We start from the raw sequence: 25,930 nt of genomic DNA, 5'->3' as shown, positions 1-25,930 counted from the left end.
GGGTTCAGTCACGATCTTGCGGAGTCCAATGTTGTGGAGGTTGTCCAGGAGGGATGTGGTGCTGGGGTCCAGTTGGTTGTCGAGGTGGAAGTTGATGTCTCCCAGTAGGGTGTAGTTGTTGGACATGATGGCATGCGGGGAGATGATGTCCGTGATGGGGTTGGCGAAAAGTCTGCGGGGTCCAGGGGGTCAGTAGATGAGGGTTCCTCGGAGGGGGGAGGTGGGGCTGGCCAGTATCTTGAAGTGAAGGTGTTCCATTAGGTCTGTGGGCTCGTCGGGGAGTGTGCTCAGGTGGAGGGTGGATTTGTGGACGATGGCGATTCCTCCTCATATAAGTTACTTTCATCACCATCGTAATCATACTGATGATATTGAGTTTCGGGTTCAGAGTGAACTAAATTAGAGGTCAGTGCAATTTCGATTGAGGTCAATTTGGTTGCACTTTTGAATCAGAGGGGACTATAAGCTCTACCTCCAGGGTCAGTGTCATTGGTGTAGGCGCAAAGGCATGAGGTTGAAGTGCCGGTTGTGGCACACTAAGAGGGTTCCTGCCCAGAGTCGAGGCTGACCTTTGAGCAAGCTTGATTGACACAGTTGGCGTTGACAATGAATCTGCCGGTGCTAAATAGACTAGAGACCACCTTGTATCTTTAGGGGCCAAAGGTGCTACACAGGGACCTCATCCAATACCCAAAATTTTGTCCATAGCCTCCTTGAATTTTCAGAGTTGCTGTGGCGCCACAGCTGGAGTCGGGAAAACAGGACCAATGGGAAAGAGGGTCAGAATATGTTCCAACGACTGAGTTTGCTGCCCAGAGGTAGCCGGGTGTCACACAGCTCCCTACAGTAGGAACAGTGGGTTAAAGAAAAGTTGTGCTTCTATTTCTTTGACTTATCATAAGACTTTGATTTCAAGGATGTCCGTTCAAAAGATTGGTCTGGGGAGCGCATCCACCCACTGGGATTTAACCAAGACGCACAAGTCTGGCACCTGGGGATATTCACAAGGTGAGGAATCCACAGTTAGAAGTATCCATCAGAACTGGGACTTAATAGGCATGGCAAAACATACTGCCAGCTTGGAGCATAGGGAGGAGAAGTTTGAGGTGATATGCATGTTATGTACACTGTCTGTGGTACAGGGGTTTAAGTGGATAATGTGTCCCAGGTACTTAACACTACTCTGCATCACAGAGGGTCAAAGGAATACGAAAAGCAATTTCAGGGACGGGAACTCAATGTCTCAGACACAAAGTCCTGAAGCCTTTGTGAATGGACTTAATAAGTACACGTTCAATTGCTGAATCAAAGACACATCAATGGGAATTGTGGCAGTCGGACGGGAGCGTAGTCAAGGGTTGGGAATGAGTTTTCTCCAGTTATTTGTTTCCATCTGGGATTGGGTTTAGGTGAATGTATGTGTTAATACAAAATCAATAAAAGGATTTTATCCATAAATCTTTCAACTTTTTCCTGTTTAACTACTTCAGTAGGGAGTAAGTCCTAATAATTCTGATTAACTCCCAAGTATTTTATTATTGTAATGAGACATGCAAACCGTGAAAATCTTGATAGGCTTTCTGACACCCCTTTCAACCCATCCATACCAATATATAACATCAAAATAAATAAATCATTATACTCAACTGTCAATTGTCAATCTACCACCTCTCAAGACTCAACTTACAGTTCTGTCTGAGACATAATCTCACTGACCTTAATATGTTTTCAAACAACCTATTTCTTATGATTTACTCATAGCATGCAATGCACCATTATTGCTTACCTCTCCTTCAGGGGTGTCAGATGGGCAGAGCATACCCCACTGTGATGGCTGTAAAGATCGGGGACCACTGACTTTCCTTGTTTTTTCAAACTGAGATGAGATCCTTGTCATCATACCAAGAGCAGATATAAACGATAAACGGGACAACACTTGGGTCACACCTTGGCGGTCCATTTTGAATCTTTTCAGTGACCAGTTGCCCTAGAAAAAAACAACAATATGTGATACATATTCTCATTTGTAATCCTCATGGGAATCAATTTCAATAATTCCACATCACAATACCATAAGGCAAAGAGATACTTCCTACAATGTTCTACAACTTCTGAACAGTGGTGTGTGCCTTTCTAACACATATACAAAGAAGACTGCTTAAAAACATGATACTATTTTGAAAATGAGACTTCTCTGAGAGCGTCACAAGGACAAATTTGTTTTGTTAAGCATAATGGTGGTTTGTTAGCTCTCACATTCTCAAAACTTGCCAGATGTCCAACCAAGCCTTAACAAATAAGGTTTCTCAATGTGTGAATGAAGGCTTGTGTATAAATTTCTTTTATTTTTAATATTGTAATATTTCATATATTGTAATTGCAAGTCACATGGAATCCCTGCAGCAGGGTGAGTTGATATATGTATGGTGATTAAACTACCTCCATGCTGGTGAATAGATTAACCTTTCCTACCTGTTTGACCCTCAACTTTGTTTGAAGAAGCACCGCTTCCTGGGCCTTCGGTGCAAACAGCATTTTTGCATATTTTGTGAACATCTCTTCTCCTATGTTGGGTCTTGAACGTGACTATTAGGAACATTAGAATTCTATTTCACGGATATGAAAGGCCTTACTTTAAATTTAACGTGCTTTCATGTGATCCATGTAATTATCAGAGTACCCCATGTCCTGAGGGGTCTCTGGACAATTTACCAATTAACATGAGAGCCTAAATCGAACATTACTTGTTTGACAGCCTTTAGGTTCCATAAAACAGCACAGAAATTATAATGTATTTGAGGTATATTTTTAAAACATATGTAATTTGAAGCATGTCTGTCATATCAATGTTTCTTTCCCAAGCAATATGGTCCAGCACAGGATATGTTGTGAAGTTCGCAGCATGATGATCTTTCTGTGCTCTGTGAGAAGAAAAAGGTGGCTGCAAATCTTGAACTACAGGAAACTGCACTGCTTTCTTAGGAATATAGATCCCAGATACAGATAGCAAAATTATGATTAACACCGCAATTCACATTAAAATGTAAAGATTCTAGACTCTATGCCACAAAAAAACTGCATCCACATGCATCCTGACTGCTAGGTCCTATGGAGCGGGTTTTGGTTCACCTCGGTCTGACGATTAATGGTTATTCTGCTGCGCTCAAACAATAAAAATCTGACATCAATTCATGAAAATATGTTGTATTTTGATGTTTAAAGACACAACTCAATGTCAAAAATCCACCGGAGTATTCCAGAGATATGAATTGTTAAAGAAACAATGAATCACATTATTAATAAATCATTGCAAACTATAGTAACTTGTGTTAAGCCACAAGTAACTTGAAAATGGCTATATATAGGCACTCTTGCACAGAGCCAGTCAGAGACACCAATGAGGTCCAGTTGAACAGTTTTCTCGCAGTCAAAGTAGTCTCCAGTCCAGTGTTTCATTTGTAAATAAGAAAAGAACCTGGGCTCTCGTCAGGAGGCAGAATGATCCAACCCATTTCTGCTATAAGCGTTGCCTAAAACATAACTCCTGTGCCTACCAAAAATTAAAGTGTCCATGCTCCAATTCCCTTGGGTCGAGTTTGCACTAAAAGCGCCGCTGTTCATAATTACGTGCCAGTGCTGAGCACCGGAATCCACCGGCTTAAATTAAGCATTGCTCCAGTCCAATTCAAGGCTCTTTGGCAAACCGTCATAGACATCAGTTGAGAGGTCCTGATGCAAGGGTTACAGAATCCTGTAGATGCTCCGGGATGCTGAGCCAGTGTTGGGGGTCTTCCTGAGGTCACCCTCGGTCCACAAACACAATGAACCATACTGGGAAGGGTGCTAACACTGCAGGGGTGCAAGAAAACACTACCGCTCATGGAGCAGGCTGGGCCCCAGTGGTGGATGATTGGGGCCGCATGGAGAACCCTATAGGCCTGTGGTTGGGGGGCATACTACACAGTTTTCCAATTGATGTCCGTACGTCTGTGCTAGGATCGAACATGCCACAGTTAAAAGATATAGGAATATAGACAGCAACAGAAGGCAGTAGGAGTGGAGCAGAATTGGCCCACTCCATAAGGCAACATATGGAACAAAGCAGACAAAACTCCCTAAAAAAACCTAACAGCGCGCACTCATTTGACAGAACACAAGCACTGAGCAAGGGGCTGCCCGAAGCGGAGGATAAGGACATCAAGTCCCTCCTACTGTGGATGCAGAAAAGCCGGACATTAATAGATGGCCAAATAGACACGGTCACCAACAGGGTGAACAAACTGAGAAACACCATAAATAAGCAAGAGAAGCGGATTACAGAGGCCGAAACCTGCATTTCCGCCGTCAAAGATGAATCTACTGAACATGGCGAGATACTCTTCAATGTGACCAAAGTCCTGGAAGTCACCAAAGCTAAAAACGAAGACCTCGAGAAAAGATGTCAATGAAACAATTTGCGAATAGTGGGAGTTCCCAAATCCACTAATGTTAGCAATATGGTGCATTGGTGGATTTACGTCAAGACACTTCTCAGATCGCTGTTTAAACCCGACAGCTTTTCTACACTTCTGACGGTGGAGCAGGCGCACAGATCACATGGCTGCAACCCCTATCACCCCATTCCATAATAGCAAGACTACTGAATTTTTAGGATAGAGACACAGCACTGCGTCTGGCACCGGAGAAATAAAAACAAACACATTACAATCTAACTCCATTGCACTCTATCTGGACTTAACAATGGCAGTGCAAAAGGCACGTAGAGAGTACCTCCCCCTAAAATGAAAATGAAAACAAGTGGAGATTCCATACACTATGCTTTACCTGGTACACCTAAAAATCCAGCCCAGGGATAATACTCATGTGTACTCTGACCCATGGAGTGCAGTGCAATTCTCAAACCAACACCTCTTGGCTGCGCCAGCCATTTCACCATATGGGGAACAGAAACAACTTGATACCTCAGCAACGTCGAATAAAGGAAAGGCCTGATTTAACTAAAATAGCAGATTTTACATGCCAAACAGTACAGGCTGAAATGCGATGAACAAGTACAGAACAACATGGATGGTCCAGTCATAGACACATAACTGGAAGTCAGGAGCAGACAATCGCCAGCTGAGCACATGGCTAACAACAGACTGAGAGCAGGCAGAGGAGACAAATGTAACACCTGAAATATAATCAGCTAACTAACATATTGGATACGCCTAGCTAGCACCCCCGAAATAGAGAGGTGTAGCAAAACTGGCACTCTGGAATACCCCCACCCCAGGGTGAACCCGGTACAGTTTGATATGGTAATGACCGATGAACTATGTTGGTAGTCTGTTTTGGTTTGTTTGGGATGGGGAAATATGCTGGCAAACTGGTGTGGGAAGGAGTGGGAGGGAAAGGGAAACATCCACAAACGCAAGAAGAATAGAGAGCCACTGGCAGTAGATGCACACCTACCCGAAAAAGCAATCTACTTATGTCTTTAAACATTCCCCGGTGCTGCAGCACTTTAAACATTCCCAGGCAGGACGGGATGATCCCAAGCATACGACAGATGACACCACAGCATAGATCAACTAATCCCCGAAGGTCATACAAGTTCTGGCATACCTAGATAGGCACAGGGTTGGTGTCACTCTCCTGCAAGAAACACACCTGGATGAGGGGGATGTGATCAAACGGCTGAGGGTACAACCAGAAATTACCCTTACTGGGACCCTGGGGCCACACGACTGAGACAGGCTGACATATTAGTGGTGGATCAAACCACACCCCCAGGAACCTCCGGAGCCATTCATGGGCTGATCATTAAAGTGAGGAGGGTGCACAACCAGGAAGTGAAGGAAGCGGCACAGGATGGAGAGGAGGCAGTATTGCGGGGAGAGAAAGCTGAGGACAACAGTCAGAGTCGGAGAGTTGGAACTAAGAGGCAAGAGGAGGAGAGCCTGCTCATTGTGAGTTGGTTGGGCAGCCCAGGACCCACTGGTCAGAGCAGTCACAACAGGCAGGAGAGACTGGCCAAGTATTACAGACCCCAGGGAAAAGCGACTGGGATGAGACCGCTGTGACTCAAGGTTAGAGTTACGGACCCAGGTGGGTACCAAAAGGGGGTCCTCACCGTATGATTTCTTGGGCACTAATGTGGGTCGCTCTAACAGAGTTTTGAGGGCAAGTTTGGGTTACGGAGTCCAGAGTTAGCCGGCGCTGTACTACTACAATTCTCAGAGGGAAGCACTACCCATGGGTTCCGGGAAACACACGGTGGGTTAGCATTGCCGAGTAAAAAAGGAAGGTACATTTCCTTCTCTGTTTATACCATCTTTTGTTCTGGAAGCCCTATCTATGCACTAGACTCACCCTAGGTTCTTCCAAGACCTGCACAGTGTGGTGGCAGTTTAGTGTTACCCCAAAATAGCCTGATATCTAAAGTCTCTCCTGTGTATGTTTTTCCTGAGGGCAATTACTGGGTGACCTGGAAAGGACCGATCCAAGACCTTCCCGGCAGCCAACCAGCGAAAACGCAACATAGGATACACTATTTCCATTACAAAATCAACTCACTTACTACCTCTGATGTTTATGAAGTAATAAACATACTTGTACTAAGTACCACTGGTCTGGGTCATTACTGTAACATGTTATAGGGGGGATGGCCAAATTTCCATTCGGGTGGTGCCATCACAGAACACTAGCGGCATACTCCACATATGCTAGATGGAACCCAATATTGGTGAAACAGGGCACCCCATTACTGATGCTAAGAGCGGTAGATGATACACAGGGCCGATACACCCTCTTACAAGCCCTTGTGGGGGAGGAGCTGATCACCCTTATCCATAGTTACAGCACAAACACAGATGACCCTAAGTTCCTGAGACACATATGGGTGGAGTCCAACACAATCTCCACCACATGATTTTATGGGGAGGCGACTTCAACCTAGTACTTGACAGAAAGCTAGATTGTTCCAATGCTGACACACTCACAAGGCTATATATGCGCTAAAGCTTTCTACAAGAGGGGTACATGTGATGTTTGTGGCTGAGCAGTGGGTTTCCGTCACCTACCACGCACTTTATCAGAGTAGTTGCCGGTCTGCTGGTTGGTCGAACTTCCTGTAAAAAAAAAACATAGAGCTCCCCCGTGGGGCTTGCCTCCCTCGGGTCCACTCAACACAGTTCTTTTTTTTTTGTAAAACATTTTTATTAGCATTTGAAATAATTACATATACCACATCTATCATTGCCGATGGTATTGGCGTACCCACTCAACACAGTTCTTAGAGGTGAAATTCATACTGAAATAGGGTAATACTTGCAGACCAAAGAGCAATCGATGACGGCAGTGCGACCAGTATGGGAGGGATTCAAAGCATATATGAGAGGCATCTGTATAGCCAAGCCATTGGGGGTTCGTCGAGCCCTGCAAGAGCGCTTGAACAAATCTGAACAGCAGTTACATAAACCTGATTGCACTGCTGAACCCTAAAACGCCGCCCACACAATGAGCTCTTACAGGCCACTGTCCCTTATAAATATAGATGGCAAGATACTAGACATAGTCCTGGCTAACTGTCTGACTCTCCTATTGCTAAATCTGATGCTACCTAACCAAGCGAACTTTATACTGGGCCGCTCTACCACCCATAATCTGAGATCAATATTTGCGGTCCTGCACCACTTGAGTCCTGATTTAGAGGTGGCGGCCATCCTACTGAACGCCACCAAGGGTGTTTGATTCCCTAGAATGAAAAAACTTTTTGCAGTTCTAAACTAAGAGGGCATGTCGGCTGAATTCGTAAGCTTGATAGGACTACAATATACAGACCCATCTACACAAGTAATAATAAATGGACCCTTGTCAGATTTTCTCCCCATAGGCTGAGAAACACGTCAGGGATGCCCTTTGTCCTCGCTGCTCTACGCGCTTGCAATTGATCCGCTCACTTGTAAAATAAGACATAGTCAATGTTAGAATGGAGGGTCTCTAGTTGGCAGAGGTAGGTACCTTTGACCAAGTAGGGGCCCTTGCTTATAGTCAGGAAAAGGGGGGTACACTGCTGGATAACCCCTGCTCACCCCCTTGGTAGCTTGGCACGAGCAGCTAGCCTTATCTCAGAGGTAGTGTGTAAAGCATTTGTGAACTCCTACAGTAATACAGTGAAAACACTACAAATGGACACTAAACCAGTTTAGTAAAATAAGTCTTTACTAGACTTAACACAAAACCAAACAACAAAAATCCACAATACTGTAATCAAAAATAAGAATTTAAAATGGTAGAAAAAAGCGTTGTTCAATGTAGTTGGTAAATGCGACACTTTACTCTCAAAGTACCTTGGATGCATCACGCAATGCAAACAAAAGGGTAGCAGGGAAGTTGATGCGCCGTTATTTACACTCAGGGGAGTGGATGCGTCGGTTCCTTACTGCAGCGCAGGGGAGGTGATGTGTCGCTTCCTTACTGTGTGGGGAGTTGATGCGTCGTTTCTTACGGCGGCCCGGGGATGGTGCAACAAGATGGTGCCTCGATGTGACGACCCGGTGCGATGCAACAAAATGGCGTCTTTGATGTGATGCAACAACGTGGATGCGATGCGTGCACGCCCGACAGCTGTGCGGCAAACTCTGTAACTTCTGAGCCGCGACAGGCCCTGCGACACGCTTCTCCAGTAATGCGACGGCGACCTCTGCGGCGGCGACGCGCTTCTCCAGTGAAGCGACATGCTTCGTCGGTGATGCAGCTGCGAACTAGTGCGGCACGCTTCTTCGGCGATGCGACGACAACTGCGGCGGAACGCTTCTTCCTCGGTGCGTCGCGCTTCCAGCTCCCAGCGACAGGCAGTCACAAGAGGTACCCAAAACAGTAGGCACCTCTCTGCAGGTAGAATTCCCCAGCAAGGAAATTCAGGAGGAGCTGGTGGTGAAGTCTTGGAGTCCCTGTGACTTCAGACAGGAGGCAAGCTCAGTTCAAGCCCTTGGAGATTCTGCTTCAAGATGATAAAAGTTCACAAAAGTTCTCTTTTCCTTGGCAAATAAAGTAACCACTGCAGGCCAACTCCAAAAATAGCACATCACAAGGGCAGTCTCCTCCTTCAGCTTTCTTGGTTCTTCTCCTTGGCAAAAGTTCATCTTGATTCCCAGAAGTGATCTAAAGTTCTGGGGTCTGGGCCCCTATATTTACACCAGTAAATCCTATGTTCTCTGAAGGCAGACAGTGTCTGTGCCTAGTCAAAACCAGTTCTGTCCTCCTGGGTGCAGCTTCCTGGCAGGAGGTGAAGACAGCATTGGTTGAGAGCAGACCTGGCCCAGGTAGCTGAAAGGAAATCTCCTTCCCCTACTCTCTATTCAATGCAGGTCCTATTCAGCCCAGCCCTGACCAATCAGACTGCTGGAGCCAAGGCCCTCTCCAGCCCCCTGTCACTCACAAACCAGTCATGGAAAACACAAACCTAGCAGAGGCATGCTGGATGGTTAGATAAGAAAATACCTACTTTCTAAAAGTGGTATATTCAAACACAGAATGCAAAAAAATCACCCACACTAAAAGATGTCTTTTAACATTCTGAGGTCAGACATACTAAACTTGATTTTCCGATCTGGTTCCCTGGGTCAGTTATGATTATAAGATGTTCTAATCAAACTGCCCATTCTGGCTTATGGGAACAGATAGCCTTGAAATAGTGAACAACTAAATTGGCTGTAATTCACTATCGGGACATGCCACACACATCAGGGCATGTCCTACCTTTTACATACAATGCACCCTGTCCTTGGGCCTACCTTAGGAGTGACTAATATGTAGAAAAGGGAAGGTTTAGGGACTGGCAAATGTGTGCACTTGCCAAGTCGACATGGCAGTCCCAGACTGCACACAGGTTCTGCAATGGCAGGCCTGAGCCACACTTTACAAGCTGCTTCTGTGGTTGTCACAACCAGTGCTGCAAGCCCACCAGCAGCATTTGATGTACAGGCCCTTGGCACACATGGTGCACTGTACTAGGGTCTGACAAGTAAATCAAATAGACCAATCATGGAGTCACTAATCCAAAACAGCAATTTACAGTAGGGAGCACTTGCACTTTGGCACTGAATAGCAGAGATAAAGTGCCCAAAGCATCTAGACAAGCAAAAACATAGCAAAAATACAGGAGGCAACAGCGAAAAAATGGAAGGGAGACCCACGCCAATGGTGCCAGTTCTAACAGTCAACTAGGTCTCCTATTTACACCCAGACATTTTACAATCTCACTGTATGCAGATGACATTGTATTATAGTTAAGAGACCCCGCAAAGAACCGGAGTTCTCCATTTTCAAAGCGCTGGCAAGAATAGTGATATACTGGAATAAATCCACCATATTTTTATTCATGTAGGCAACGCAGGAGGTGGTTTTCCAATTACAGTGGTGCACGGCCTCAATAAAAGTTGTGAGTGTGGATAAGTAAGGACAGAAGTGAGATGATAACTGAAAATTATGGGGAAGCCATGTCACACATAGTACAGGTAAAGAGGTGGATACATTTACCCTGTACCTAAAGGGAAGGTTAGGGCTTGTGAAGAGAGCAGTTCTGTCTAAATTCCTTTATCGATATATAAATATCCCTGTAATGCTGAACAAACAGTTTTTCCGTACACTCAAATCTCTAATGATCATACTAGGCTAGGAAGGCAAGCAACCCAGAGTAAGAAAGGAAAAAAGACACACTGCTACATATCTTCGAGCCCTATTACCTCTGTGTCCAGGCGCAGTTCGCCCTCATCCAAATATGACCCATGTTGCAGGAGAATAGGACATAAAACAACCTACTTCACTGCCAATGGCCAAAGGCTAAACATCTAAGCATAGCAGGTCATTAATTAACCCTGTCGCACAAGTTACTTACCTTTGGTAACAATAGATCTGTAAGAAACATTAGTTAGTTATAGATTCCTTACCTTAGAATTACCCGCAGGCTTCAGACTGGATCCGGAAAGTTTTGTCATCAGCAGTACCTCTGTGCGTCGGAAAGTGGCATTGGTTGGCTTTGTGTCCGTCGCTGGCGTCGTAGTCGTCGGGATGACGTCGTGGTAGCTACTTAGACGCCATCCTCTAGCGCTGACGTCAGTTCTGTACTCGACTTCACGCACCAGAAATGCAGAGCCATGCAATACACTGACCACTGGTGCATAAAACTAGGGCCCTGAAAGGATATCCTTAACCCTGGAAATCTGTTCGCAGGACGGGGAGGATGGGTGGGGCGGTAAGGAATCTATAACTAACTAATGTTTTTTACAGATATATCGTTATCGAAGGTAAGTAACTTGTGCATCTGAAAGAAACACGTTAGTTATAGATTCCTTACCTTAGAATAGAGACCCCAGCAATACCAACCCCGGTGGTGGGTCTGCGAACCAAGATCACACCAGAAAGTCCTGGAGAACAGAACGGCCAAAGAAGCAGTCTCTCCAGACTTGGCTGTCCAGACAGTAGTGATTCGTAAAGGTGTGCAGTGATGCCCACGTAGCTGCCTGACAGATGTCTTGTAGAGGAACTTCTCTTCCCAAGGCTGTAGTGGTTGCTGTCGCCCTGGTTGAATGGGCGTGTAGCCTGACCAGAGGCTCCTTTCTAGCCAGAGAATAGCATGCCTTAATACACAGAACGACCCAATGAGAAATGGTGCGTTTGTGCATGGCCCGACTTTTCTTGGCGCTCACGTAGTCAACAAAGATTTGGTCATCCACCCGGAACTGTTTTGTGCGATCCAGATAGAAAGAAAGGGTCCAGACGGTGGAGCCTCTCCTCTTCTTTCTAAGGATGTGGAGCCGGAAAGAAGGTGGGCAAAGAGATGGTCTGCCCGATGTGAAAGGCAAAGACAAGCTTAGGAAGGAAGGATGGATGGGTCCTGAGAACCACCTTGTCCAGATGGACAGACAAGAAAGGAGGTTGGGAGAAAAGAGCCAGGAGCTCACTCACTCTTCTGGAAGAAGTGATGGCCACCAGGAAAGCAATCTTAAGAGTAAAGAGTCTCAATGGGCAGTTGTGAAGCAGCTCAAAGGGAGCACACATTAAATAGGTTAAAACGAGATTCAAGTCCCACTTAGGCATAATGAAGGAAATTAGAGGAAAGTGATGCGTTCTGCCCTTCAAGAAACGATTAACCATGGGGACTTGAAAAAAGAAGGCTGATCTGGAAGCCGAAGGAAGGCAGACATGGCCAAAAGATAGCCCTTGATAGTGCCCAGAGCAGAGCCCTGCTGGGCCAAAGAAAGAAGAAACAAGAGAACCTCAGAAAGAGGGACAGAAAGGGGATCCACAGTGTCAGACTCATCAGCGCACGCCGGCACATCCTCGCGCAACACTAGGAAATGCGCGAGGAACTACACTTCCCGATGGGCAGTGCGGGAGGTGCGCAACGAAACGCGCGCCACGCCCCCACCACAAGACGTCAAAAGGCGAGAGGTCGCCGAGCACGGAGCCGATAATTCTTCGACCCAGGAGACGAGAAAGGAGACGCCGAGAGACGAAGGTTCGGACGAGCTCATCACCCAGGTAGCGGCCCGTGACATCCGGAGGTTCGTCGTGACCGAGGTAGGAGTACTGTGGCAGTATTTCCATCGGGGCTCGACCCATCTTAGTCGGAGACAAGCTCTTCGATCCATAGAGAATCCCAGGAGCGCCCCTCTGTTGGCGAGACCGGCTGGTCTCATGCAGGGGAGCGAACAAGTATTTTGAGAGATACTAGACTTAAGGGGGCAAGCCTCGCTGTTCAAGACAGGCAGTGTGTGAGCCCGAACATTGTTCTGAGAAACACGAGACCGAGAGGGTTGATACACGCAAACTTCCGACAGATCGGAGGCATAGGAAAGCTTAAGGCTTTTAGGAAGTTGGCGACGCGTGTTCCAGCCTCACAGACTTCAGTTCCCAGGCAGACACTAGCAGTGTGCATCCGCACCCCGTGGTGGCCAGGTTTACACTTTTGATTTCTTCTGTTTATATTCCTAGACATATGTGCGAGTCAGGAGAGAGGGTTGGTCCCAACGCCGAAGGCCTGGAATAAGCTGGGCAGTCACAAGTGGGTATTGCACCCCAACGTTGATATATGGTGTATGTGTGTCTGTATGTTGATCCCTGTCATTTCTCCCCACGTGTGCCTTTCCTTGTCGTTTGTATTAGTGCCTGCAACGAAAAGACCACGACCCGTAGCTCTCCCCCTTATGTCCGGGCATACCTTATTTTCCTTTTCAGGTGAGAGGGCAAGCTCGCGTTAACACAATCCTGCTAAAAGTAACGCGTATGGTTCCCATTGAGAAACTGGAAACAAAACGTCTTATGCTGTGTTCTGTTGTCTCTTTTGCCTTCACAGATCTCCCTCCCTGCAGTCCCCACCCTTTCCTTCCCCCGCTCGATCACCCCAAAAGTCCGTGGTTTCAATAGCCGGACTTGGGGTCATCCAGAGGTGGGCCCCCATAGAGCATCAACACAGCCCCGGGGACATCGGAACGAGGAACCTGACACACAGCCTTTGCTGTGCACCATGCCACAAATGTGTTCCACTGGCAGGCGTATACCGTCTTAGTGGAGGGACGCCTGGCTGCCAAGATTACATCACAAACTTCGGGAGCAAGGTCAAAAGACGTCAACTGCCGCCGCTCAATCTCCACGCAAGGAGTTGGAGGCTGGACAGGTTCGGGTGGAGGACCATCCCCTGCTGTTGTGACAGAAGATCCTCCCTAAGAGGCAGTTGGAGCGAAGGATCGATGGCCATGTTGAGCAGCTCCGGATACCAGGCTCTTCGTGCCCAATCCAAAGCCACAAGAATGACTGGGCCTGGTCGCGCCTGATCTTCTTCAGACCTCTGGGCAGAAGTGGTATAGGCGGAAAGGCGTACAACAGACCACAGCTCCACTCGCGACGAAAAGCATCACCTGGCGAGCGCCACCTTGGAAATTCCAACACGTAGAATAGCTGACATTACGCGTTCTCTTCGGTGTTGAATAGATCTAACCAAGGCTCTCCCCACTGTTGAAACAGACCTTGCACCACCTCCGAGTGAAGACGCCATTCGTGATCCATCGTGAACCTGCGGCTGAGTTTGTCCGCCCTGGCCTTCAGAGAACCTGCCAGGTGTTGAACCACCAGCGATATGCCCTTGTGTTCTAGCCATATCCAGAGACGGAGGGCCTCCTGGCATAGGGTCCATGACACCACCCCGCCCTGTTTGCTGCAGTGCCACATGGCGGTGGTGTTGTCCGTGAACACCTGCACTACTCTTCCCTGGACAGAAGGAAGGAATGCCTTGAGTGCAAGACGAATCGCCCAAAGCTCCAGAAGGTTGATGTGGAGCTCAGGCTCCGCCGGAGACCAGAGGCCTCTGATAGCCGCCTCTCCCATGTGGCCACCCCATCCCAGAAGGGATGCGTCTCTCACCACTGTGTGCTCTGGTTTGTGGAAGGGAGAGGGATATGCTGTTAACCCAATCCTGGTTCGTGAGCCACCACTGCAACTGTCGAGCAGTGCCCTCCGAGATCTGGATGTAATCGGACAGATTCCCCATATGCTGTGCCCACTGGAATTTCAGGTCCCACTGCAAAGCCCGCATATGCCACCTGGCATGATCAACCAGCAGGATGCAGGAGGCCATGAGGCCTGACCGAAACCCGGGATAGAGGCTGAAAGATCGGAACCATAGCCCGAATATCCCGGACTCGCTGCTCGGGAGGATAAACCCAAAACTGCATCGTATCCAGAACCGCTCCAATGAAGAGGAGCTTCTGAGAGGGAATCAGTTGTGACTTCGGCACACTGATGGAGAACCCAAGCGAATGCAGGAGGTCGGCCCTAGTCTGGAGGTGGGAGACGACTGCCTGAGGCGAGCCCGCCTTCAACAGCCTGTAGTCGAGATAGGGGAAGACTGAAACCCCTGATCTGCGCAGGTAAGCCGTGACCACCACCAACACTCATGAGCACCCGAGGGGCGCTGGTAAGGCCAAAGGGGAGCACAGTGAACTGAAAGTGCTTGTGGCCTACTGTGAACTGCAGGTAACGCCAGTGGGCCTGCAGGACGGGGATGTGAAAATAAGCGCCCTGCAAGTCCAATGCTACCATCCAGTCTCCAGGGTCAAGGGCAGACAACACCTGAGCGAGCGTCAACATCTTGAACTTCTCCTTCCGGATACCAGAAAGTAGTGGGAATAACAACTACGACCTACTTCTGGGGCAGGAGCGCGCTCGTTGGCTCCCTTGGCCAAGAGAGCCAAAACTTCCTGTTGGAGAAGTACCAGGTGATCCTCCGACATGCGGTGGTACTGAGGTAGCATGACTGGAGGGGTAGTCTCGAAGGGGAGGGAGTAGCCGCTTTGGACTATCTGCAAAACCCACCTGGCCGACATGATGGTGTGCCAGTGGGGGAGGTGATGGCGCGTTCCTGCGCCCACTGGTGTTTGATGGGCCTGAAAAATTGGACTAGAAAGGCTTGGAGGCTGCTGCAGAGGAGGGGTTGGTGGACTCGCCCGCCCGCTGGCCCCCTGAACCACGGAGGTGGTTTCCACATCCCCGGCAGCGCGAAGATTGGGAAGCTTGCTGCCGCCTTTGGCTCTGGGCGGGACGTACTGGGGCACCCCCTTCCATAGCCATGAAAGGGGCGAAAAGGAGACTGCGCTGGGTGAGTGGAGAGGCCCAAGGACTTGTGAGTCCTTGTAACGCTCTAGAGCGTTGTCCGCTTTGTCGACAAACAGGCGACGGCCATCAAAGGGCATGTCCATGAGAGTGTTCTGGACGTCCCCAGAAAAGCCAGTTGACCTCATCCAGATGTAGCGCCGAAGGGCTACCGACGTGGAAATCGTTCTGCCCAGAGAGTCGGCGGTATCCAGCCCAGAACAGATGGTAAACTTTGCCACATCCCTCCTGGAGGCAACAGCCTGGGAGAGCAATGTCCGGGCCTCCTGCGGACACTGAGGCAGCACCTGCCCAACCGTATCCCACACAGAGTGGGACTAACATCCCAATAGACATGCAGTGTTTACCGACCGCAGTCCCAAACTGGCAGAAGAAAAATCTTCTTCACAAGATGGTCCAGCTTCTTGGATTCCCTTTCCGTTGAGGCGGCAGGGAATGCGCTCTTGGAAGCAGAAGCTTGGACAACCAAGCTCTCAAGGGTGGGGTGTTGGGAAAGGAAAGTGAGGTCGCCCGGGCAATCATTTTGTCCACGGGAGCCCCAGTGTTGGGCTTGGGCCAGGTGAACGGCAGCAAGGGCTCCGAAGAGCTCGCTGCAGGCTGAAGCACCTCTGTCAGGTGGTTAGTCCTGACCGCCACCGTAGTGAGCTCGAGGTTGAGGGCCTCGACCTCCCTACGCAACATCACTGCGTACGACGTTCCCTCCTCCGTAGCCACGGTAGGAAGAGACAACATGCCACGGTCAGGGGATGTGTCAAGAACACTGGCATCCCCCAGTTCCTCTCTCCAGTCCTGCTCTGATTCGAGCTGATCTGTCAAAGGGTCACCTGACCCCTCCCAGTCCTCCTCCTCCTCATCCTCAGGTTGCCAAGCTGGCCAAAAAGGGACCCCAAGAGTGCACAGGGGCACAAAAACCCCTCTTGGCGCCGGATCCGGCATCGGACAGAGCCGGTCCGGCTGCGGGTCCGCGTCAGGATGGAGGCCGGGATCAACACTGGCCGGGGGCACAACCGGCGTCGGTAGCGGAATCGGTGCCAGAGGAAGGGGCGCAGGTGGAGGCGTAATAAGGTCAACCGTCGACGATCTGGATCCAGGCCTGGATCCAAGGGGGGCCTGCGGCACCGGGCCGGAGCCGCCGGTGGAGAAGGCCTAGGCCCCCCAACCGAGGCCGCAGGGCCCGAAGGTGCGCGGGCGGAGTCGGGCTGCCCAAAGATGGCATGCATCGCCTCGTAGAACGTACGAAGCTGGGCAGGAGTCGCTACGGGTCCCGCGAAGGGAGGGAACCATGGAGTCGGCTCGCCGGGCTCAGCACGCAGAGCGTAGGAGGGGCACCACCTGCATTCCTCGACACGTCAGCCGACTGACGGGGAAAAGTCGAAGAGCGACGATGCTTCTTCAACTTCTTTTTGTGAATCGTCTTACCCGACTTCGAGTGCGAAGACTTGGACGAATGGTGATGGATCCGCAACCGGTCCCTCGACCTCCCTCGCGACCGGGGCCTCGAACTGTGCGGAGCCGACTGCCGGCGCTCAAGGAGCTTTCAGGACCGCTCCCGCAAAGCCTTCTGCGCCATGGACCGGCAGTCGGAGCACGACTTTGGGTCGTGGTCGCACTCCAGGCAAAAGAGGCACACACGCTGCGGCACCGTAACCGACATCAGTCGGGTACAGTAACTGCAGGCCTTAAAGCCGGGCATCCCTAAGTGCACCAGGAGTCGTAGACTTAAGACGTTGACAAAAGTCGCTCAAAAAGTTCAGTCAAAAAATGACTGGAGGTACTGCTCTCTCTGGATCTGCACTGGCTGGCGCGGAAAAAGAAAAAACTGACGTCAGCGCGTGAGGGCGGCGTCTAAGTAGCTACCGCAACGTCATCCCTGCGACTACAACGCCAACGACTGACGCGGAGCAGACCGACGCCACCTTCCGACACGCAGAGGTACTGCTGACGAAAAAACTTAACGGATCCAGTCTGACGCCTGGGGGTAATTCTAAGGTAAGGAATCTATAGCTAACGTGTTTTTTTCAGATATAAATATGCAATGTGCATGGGACTGGATTCAGAAAAAACGACGTCATCCAGCACTATATACTCTGGAACAATCAATCACACTATCCGCTGGCAAACATAACAGAAAACCTGGTAGGGAAAACCCTGCAAAAGTGGGGTATATATAAGATGGGCAATATTCTCCCAGAGTCAACTTTTCTGGACTTGCCGAATATACCAGGGTGTGAGGGACCCGCTACATGAAATACCTCTATCACCTACTCAGTTCCGATTGTAAAAGCCACTACCCAACATTCCTGCAAAAACCTGCCACTAGTAAAGCGTTAACACTATGCCTCAACACCACTGCACACAATCAGACAATCACCAAACTGTATTACACAATACAGAGCAAGGACTCTGGAGTAGCGCCATAGGCCAAGAAAAGCTTGGAGCTAGATTAGAATAGCAATATCAAAAACACAGAGAGGAACTACTGTTGCGAACAGTTAGGTCGCCTCCCACCCAACAGACGGTTAAGGCTGATACAATTCAAATTCCTACACCAAATCTATTACACCCCACCAGTGCTTAATTTGTAAAATATTAAGTGCCAGGGCTCTGACCAGGAGGCCACTGCAGCTTGCACGACCCATTGCCCTTTTCATCGCTGCCAAAACAACTACTAGTCATCTCTCTCCCATGTAAATGCGACAGGTCAGATTATTCCAGGTCCCCAAAGCTATAGGAATGGCTTGGGGGCAGGTATTTGCAATTTTAATGTATATGGTAGTCCTAAACAACCGTTGTTCTGCTCATCTCTAAATTAGATGAGCAGCACCACCATGTGGTAGACTGTTCTATGTATGGTGTTGACAAGTAGTTGCCGGTGCTTAGCACCGGAAAGCCCCTGCTCAAATTAAGCACTGCACCCCACAAAAATTCCATAAGTTTGCAGGAAGATGCAAGATGAGAAAGAAGTTTGGCTACAGACACAGACTTCCTGCACTGGCCTTGGCTCTGCCCACCAATCAGTAGATACTGGACGAAGGGATGTGTTTATAACATTAGCCGAAATGACAGGGTAGCAGGTGTCACTGTCGCCAAAACTGGCACTGCTGAGATATACCAAAAAGATGTCAGCTCTGACGCAAAGATTTGTATCCGTAGATTTGCTGTTGGGTAAGTAAAGGGTGGCATGCATTTGGGGGAAGGCCAGGTTCCCAGAAGTGCAACAATGGGTGAAACATCTGGCTTACTGCAACAAATGACAAGAACCATATTTAATCACTATACACATACACAAAGACCCAATGATATCTTGGGTCCATTACAATCATACCTACTCGCACACTGCACCACGGTGCAGAAGGAAGAACAGCAAACATACCAGTAGACAAAGCACGGGACCTATGATGCCCCATTCCGCTAAGGTGAGAGGCACCTTGATATCACTAAAGTAACTGCAATACATGCTCTTTGACCACACAAATGGGGAAATGTAGGCAAGGTAGGGGTTAAGGATGTTAGGAGGGATTATATTTCCAAATGTTCAGTTAACATATGAAACACTGTTGTACGGTTGCACAGTTGTAGCAATAAAACTGAACATAAAATATTTTCAATAAGTGACATCTAGCTAGCCCCAAATGTGCCATTCTGCCCACTCCCCACAAGCAGAACCCTTTTCTTGGTGTGTGGAGCTCCCTATCCCACCCCTATGAGGGAGCCACAGGCACACGTAAAAAAACGGTTTGACAATGGCTTCCCCCTCTCTATCGACGATGCCAGCCTGTCTGCTAAAACAAAAGAGCAGCCCTTTCAAAGACATCTCCCAGTATGACGCTCGCCTTTTGGGCTCACATCCTGTCTCGAGGGCAATAGCCGGAGTACAACTGTAAACGGTCACTGGAAACCTTTAGGCAACTTTCTAAAGTGGCCATTTGTGATAAAGTTGCATTAAATTTGACTTGGGCAACAAACTGAGTTTAATGCAACAATTATTTTGATACCTTGAAGTATCATATTTAGTAGTCCCATTCAGAAGTTAGCACTGTTGAGTTATCAGCATGTATCCCCTGCACTCGCCTATAGGGCTACTAGCCTTTCAACAGTAAAAAAAAATGACAAAGAGTGTGTTTTTTACTGTCAGTACAAATAATAATACATGTCCTACTTTCTAATTCACAGCATCCTGCTTTAGGCCTTCCTTAGGGGTAACTCACTTACATGAATAAAGAAGGCTTGGGCTTTATCATTACTTTAAATGGCAAAGTTGAGTTAGCAGTGTAAAACTGTTCTGCCAGCCGGCAATGGCAGGCTGGGAGTTGTGCTTGGCGTTGTTACACTGGTGGTGGCACAGTAAGTGCTGCAGTCCACAAGGGACACTTTAACTTACAGACCCTGGGAACCCCTGATACCATATACTAGTTACTTAAAAGTAAGCTAACATATGACAATTGTGGGTGACCCAATAAGACATCCTATTTAAAAGGTCAGAGAACTTGTTCTGAGGCCTGTTTGGCAGGGCTCATACTTATAGGGTCTTACAAGCATTGGCAAAGCCAATAGGTCTTGCCTATGCTTGCCAATATGTTTTAGCCATGTTGTATACCAATGTGGCTGCTGTTAAGCATGGCTAAAGGTTAGTGGCATAAAAGAGAGTAGTGTGGAGTGAAGGGTTGAAAAGTGGAGTGTCATGGGCGGCGTGGAGTGCTGTGGAGTGTCGTGGAGTGGGTAGAGGGTCGTAGAGTGGAAGGGTGTAGAGTAGAGTGGAAGGGTGTAGAGTTGAGTTGCACAGAGTGTCATGGAGTAGTGTAGAGTGGAGTGGTATGGAGGGCTTTGCGTAGAGTGAAGTACACTGTTGTAGAGTAGAGTGGCGTAGAGCAGAGTAGACTGGCGCAGAGCGGAGTAGATTGTCGTAGAGTGAAGTGGCATAGAGTGCAGTAGAGTGGAATGGCAGAGTGAAGTAGAGTGGTGTAAAGGTAAGTGGCACAGAGTGTCAGAGTGGAGTGGCATAAAGTGGTGTGTGGTGAAGTAGAGTGGAGTAGTCTAGTATTGTGTCATAGAACAGAGTGGAAAGGTGGAGTAGAGGGGAGTAGAGCGGAATGGCATAGAGTAGAATGGAGTAGTGTGTCGCAGAGTTAAGTGGCATACAGTGTCAAAGTTGAGCGCCACTGAGTGCAGTAGTGGGGTAGAGTGGAGTAGTGTTTTATAGAATAGAGTGGAGTGAAGTTGCATGGAATGGCATAGAGGGAGTTGCGTACATGTTGTATAGTGGAGTAGTGTCAGAGTGGCTTAGAGTGGAGTATAGTGGCAGAGAGTGGAGTAGAGTGGTATAGAATGGCACAGAGTGTAGTTCAGTGGTGCAGAGTGTAGTAGAGTCGAATTGATTTTGATGGAGTAGTGTGTCAGGAAAGAGTATTGTGGCGTGTGGTGGAGTTTCATAGAGTACAATGCAGTACAGTACAGTGCAGTGCAGTGCAACCTGGGCTCTGTGCACAAACAGCAAATGCATCTATGCACTGTGCAGAACAGACCCTCCGTAGCCTGGGCTCTGTACATATGACATCAGAGGTGTCTATGCCCTATGCAGCAGAGACCTACTGTAGCCTGGGTTTTGTGCACTGGCAGTAGGAGTGTTCCCTGTGTGGCAACAGCAGATGATTTTCAGTATTAAACGTTAGATGTGTGTCCTGTATAACCTCCAAACTAACATAGGGTGCTCTCTGCTCTGTGACAGTACAGAGTGCTCTATATGCTGACAAAACACAGAGCATTTGATATAAAACAAGCATCAGGCTTGATACAGTGACCGCTGAGGGGGATCATCACACTGGGAGAGATATGTAAACCCTTAAGACAGAGGAAGCACTGCATGAATGAATACGCATTATTCATGCAAGAAATTTTGGCTTTGTCAATATGTTTTAGCCATGTTGTACACCAACTTGTCTGCTATTCAGCATGGCTAAAAGTTAGTGATGTAAAAGAGAGTGAGTGGAGTGTTTTAAGAGGAGTGGAGTGTTATGGAGTGGCGTGGACAGGTGGAGAGTGGTGTTGAGAGAGTTGAGCGGCGTGAAGTGTCATGGAGTGACGTAGAGTGGAGTGGCATAGACTGTTGTGGATTGTCATGGAGGGAGTAGAGTTTCGTAGAGTAGAAGGGCATGGAGTGTCGAAAAGTTAAGTGTCAGAGTTGAGTGGCACAGAGTGGAGTAGAGTGTCAAGGAGTAGCATACAGTAGCATGGAGTGGCATAGAGAATGTTGCGTAGGGTGGAGTAGAAGGGTTGTAGACTACCGTGGCACAGAGTGGAGTATATCGCTGTAGAGTGGAATAGCACAGAGTGTAGTAGCATAGGAAAAAGGAATGGCAGAGTGGAGTAGAGTGCTATAGATTAGAGTGGCACAGAGTGTCACAGAGTATAGGGGCATAGAGTGCAGTGGTACAGAGTGTAGTGGAGTAGCGGGTCATAGAACAGAGTGGGGTAAGGCGACATGGAGTCGCATAGAGGGACTGTTGCATAGAGCATCATAGAATGGAGTATTGAAGAGTGGCATAGAATGGAGTAGAGCTTCAAAGTAGAGTGGGGTAGAGTGAAGTGGTGTGAAGTACAGTGGCGCAGAGTAGACTGGTGTAGAGTACATTGGTTTTGAGTAAAATGGTGTGAAAAGCATTGGCGTAGAGTGCAGTGGTGTACAGTAGAGTGGTGCACAGTAGATTGCAGTGAAGTAGAGTAGATTGTTTCAGCCAAGAGTGAAGTGGCGTAGAACAAAGTGGTGCAGGGTAGAGTGCAGAGGTGTAGAACAGTGGCGTGGAGTAGAGCGGTGTAGAGTGCAGTGGTGTGGAGTGCAGCGGTGCAGAATAGATTAGAGTGGTGTGGAGTGGTGCAGAGTTTAGTGGCATAGTGTACAGTAGCGTAGAGTAAAATAGAGGGGCATAGCTTGCAGAGACAGAGCTCAATGGTGTACAGTGGCATAGCATCAAGTGGTGCAGAGTGCAGTGACGCAGAGTGGCGTAGAGATCAGTGACAGAGTGCAATGGCATACAGTTGCGTAGTGTGGCATAGAGTGCAGTGGTTCCGTTGGCAGAGTGCAGTGGCATAGAGTGCATTGGTCTTCAGTGCATTGGTGTAGAGTGCAGTGGTTTGAAGTAGAGTGGAGTAATGTTGTAGAGTGGCACAGAGCGGAGTAGAGCGGCAGAGTGCAGTGTCATAAAGTGCAGTGTCAGAGTAGCCTAGCGTGAAGTGGCGTAAAGTACAGTGGTGCAGAGTAAATTGCCATAGAGTGCATTGGTTTTGATTGAAATGGTGTAGAGTGGTGCAGCATATAGCGGAGTGGCACTGTTATATGTTGTAATTCTCCCCTGGTCTGAGCGATCTGTGTCTTCTTTGATTTTCTCTAAAACAGAGTCTACCTGGGGAAAAAACAAATGCTCTTCGTTAAAAGCCATGTTCAAGACAGCCGGGTAAACTTCAAGTTTGAACCCAGAGATCCTGATCCAGGCGTGACATCTTAGGAGAATTCTTGTGTTTATTCTGCTTGCCGCAGTGTCTGCCGCATCTACTGAACACTGTATAGAGGTGTTTCTGATGGCTTTTCCCTCTGCTACCAACTGCTAATCCCGTTTCTTATGCTCCTCTGGGAGAGACTGAAGTAACTCCTCCATCTCCTCCCAGTGGACTCAATCATACCGTGCCAAGAGAGCTTGGGAATTGGCGATACGCCAGTAGTTAGCAGCCTGTGCTGCAACCCTTTTTCTCACAGCGTCTATCCGCTTGCGCTCTTTATCTAGAGGCGGTGTGTCTCCAGTGGCTTGGGAGTTGGCTCTTTTACATGCTTTGGTGGTAACTAGGGAGTCTTATGGCAGCTGACCTCTGATGAAGATAGGGTCAGATAAGGCAGGTTTCTATTTTTTATCCACTCTCAGAGTTATGACCCTAGCCCCAAGACAGTCCTTAAACATTTCTTCAGCTATGTCTCAGCACACCTTTTAACATGGGCAGATATTGAGTGGCCCTATATGAAGTGGACAGAGTGTCAAGATGGAAGTCATCTTCCAATGGCTCCCTGTGCAACTCCACATTGTGGAAGCTCTTTATAAGAGGTTGTATCCTGGGGAGGGGAAGGGCTAGTGGGATAAAGGTCAGGATCATTATCTCCAGGGAGATCTGGGTCAAACATGTCCTATCGATTGTCCCCTTGTGGAACTCCCATACCCACCAGTGTTTGAAGGTGGTGACAAGTCTAAGGGACCTTGAGGTGAAGATAGTGGTAGAGGACAATGAGGTAATGGTTAAGGTGAAGGTGGTGGTGGTGGAGGAAAAACAGGGCTGGGGACCTGGTCCATAGTTTTCTTCATAGGAGGAAGAGTACTTCCAGTACTTCTTCAAAAGTCAGCTTCCTCTTAAGTGGCGGAAGAGAGGAAGGCTTTGTAAGTATGTGGCCAGTCCCCACTTGTATGTGGATTTTCTTCTACAGAATGTCCAGTTTTTCCAAAATGTGTGCAACAAGTGAAGTAGAGGCGAAGAAATCTTTGTAGTTTCAAGCACAAAGCTTTGGAATTCGAGGAGCGAGACACTGTTGGCGTCGAGGTGGCGTAAGTCGACTGCCAGGCTGGTACTGAAGGTCGAATCGCTGCCGAGCGCGAGTCTCGGTCCAAAGAGGTCGATGCTGAAGGTTTTGCCTCGTTAAAATGGAACAAGAGCAACCCAATGTGTCCATGTGAACTGACTAGGTAAGGCCAAGTTACAACAGTCCTGTGTGAAGGACTGGTATTTGAAGAGGGGCCACCAACATAAATACAGTGGGTTCCAAGTGCAGTTTTATGTCCGTGGTAATTGGAAGATTAAATCTCAGCAGTGATCAGAGATTCAAAGCTTATTAGTGATGGGAGACCACACTTTTCCTTAGTCGTGCAGATCTATCTATTCTATGGGGCATTAAATATCATCAAAACTGAGTCCAAACTCGGAGCAGAGGCACATCTGTCTGAACCAGACGGCAGAGAAAAAAGAAAGGAGTTGACGCCCATGCACATTACCACTGAGAGGAGGAGTCACTAGACCTCATGACTCAAAAGACTTCTTCAAAGCAAACAACTTGCACAACTGCAGACAACACTAGATGGTAGGATAACCAGAGCATGTGTATCCACAGCCACAAATGCCATCGAACAGTACTTTTAATCTCAAAGCAAAACTCAAAACAATACAGTTCAATTAACATGATCAATAGGGTTGCAAAACACTGTCTTCTATAGTGAGGTGCTGCAATACCTTCCCTTCCTATTAATCATCCTCTCTGTCCAGTAGGGCCAAGATTCATGCTACTACAATCCCCATCTTCCATACGTCTAGGAAAGATTAGGCTCAGGTGCAGTAAAATCAAATGTTTCACTGGTTCCAACATGCAGCTTTGCTCAGTTTAAAAGTTTGTAATTTCCCGATCGCAAAACCAAAAAAATAGCCTTTAGCAGGCACTGTAATTGGCCTGCCTGCACGCACCTCTCATGTCCACTAGCAGACTAAGTGCTGTTGTTTACCTGTACGAATATTCATGGAATGTGTGGCAGAAGAGGTTACATTATATCTCTTTCATAGTTTGGATTTTTCGATGCTGGACCATGATGGTGCCTTAGCGAGCAGTATAAGGAGACACGCTTGAGGAGGCAGGTCTTTATAGCAGCGACCAAGGTTGCTACAGGTAGGCGCTCAGTGGAGGAAGCAGCCGCCTCAAGGTTGTATCTTCTGGCTATGAACTCTTGGTCATGGGAAGCCCCTGGACAGATTGAGTTCTCCTTGAGCTGTGGTGCATTCCTCTCACTCTTCATCACTGGTGGCAGCACCAGATGATCAAATCCACGGCCAGCCGGAGGAGGATACGCTTCTGCCAGAAACTTGGCACAGCTCACTGCAGGAAGTGAACAGAGAGGGCTGGCCAGGAACCTGAATAGGCATCAACTCCTGGAAAGTCTCTCCTCCTACAGGGCCAGAAAAGATTCTAAAAAAGATTCTAAGATCTTTAAGCAAATGCCCAGTTCTGCTAACAGAGAGTACAGGCTTCAAGTGATGCTCTCTCACTTCTTGTAGACTCTGTCAGTTAGACACCAGCCACGATTGCACAGCAGCTCTTCGGATACTCTGCAGAGCACTTTGTTCCTTGGTCAAGAAGAGCTTGGAACTGAAACAAAGTCGTGGTTTAGATCCAAATTTTATGATTTTACAGACAAGGGATAAGGATCCACTATCTTAAGCTTCAGAAGCGATTTGGGTTGGTTCAATTTCAAGTATACTC

At 48.1% G+C, this 25,930-nt stretch overlaps 1 protein-coding gene across 2 annotated transcripts in view; it reads right to left on the bottom strand.

Annotated features, from left to right (window-relative positions):
• POLR3B (RNA polymerase III subunit B) overlaps positions 1-25,930 on the bottom strand; it is a 1,087,861-nt gene that overhangs the window by 588,775 nt on the left and 473,156 nt on the right. For both annotated transcript variants that reach the window (XM_085652533.1, XM_085652534.1), the window contains one exon: positions 1,787-1,987. In XM_085652533.1, the coding sequence (XP_085508659.1) occupies positions 1,787-1,987 (201 nt within the window). The remainder of the gene's footprint in view (positions 1-1,786; positions 1,988-25,930) is intronic.

This window comes from Triturus cristatus, chromosome 4_1 (assembly GCF_964204655.1).
Source record: "Triturus cristatus chromosome 4_1, aTriCri1.1, whole genome shotgun sequence".
Lineage (NCBI taxonomy): Eukaryota > Metazoa > Chordata > Amphibia > Caudata > Salamandridae > Triturus > Triturus cristatus.
This window is presented reverse-complemented; position numbering and strand designations above follow the sequence as displayed.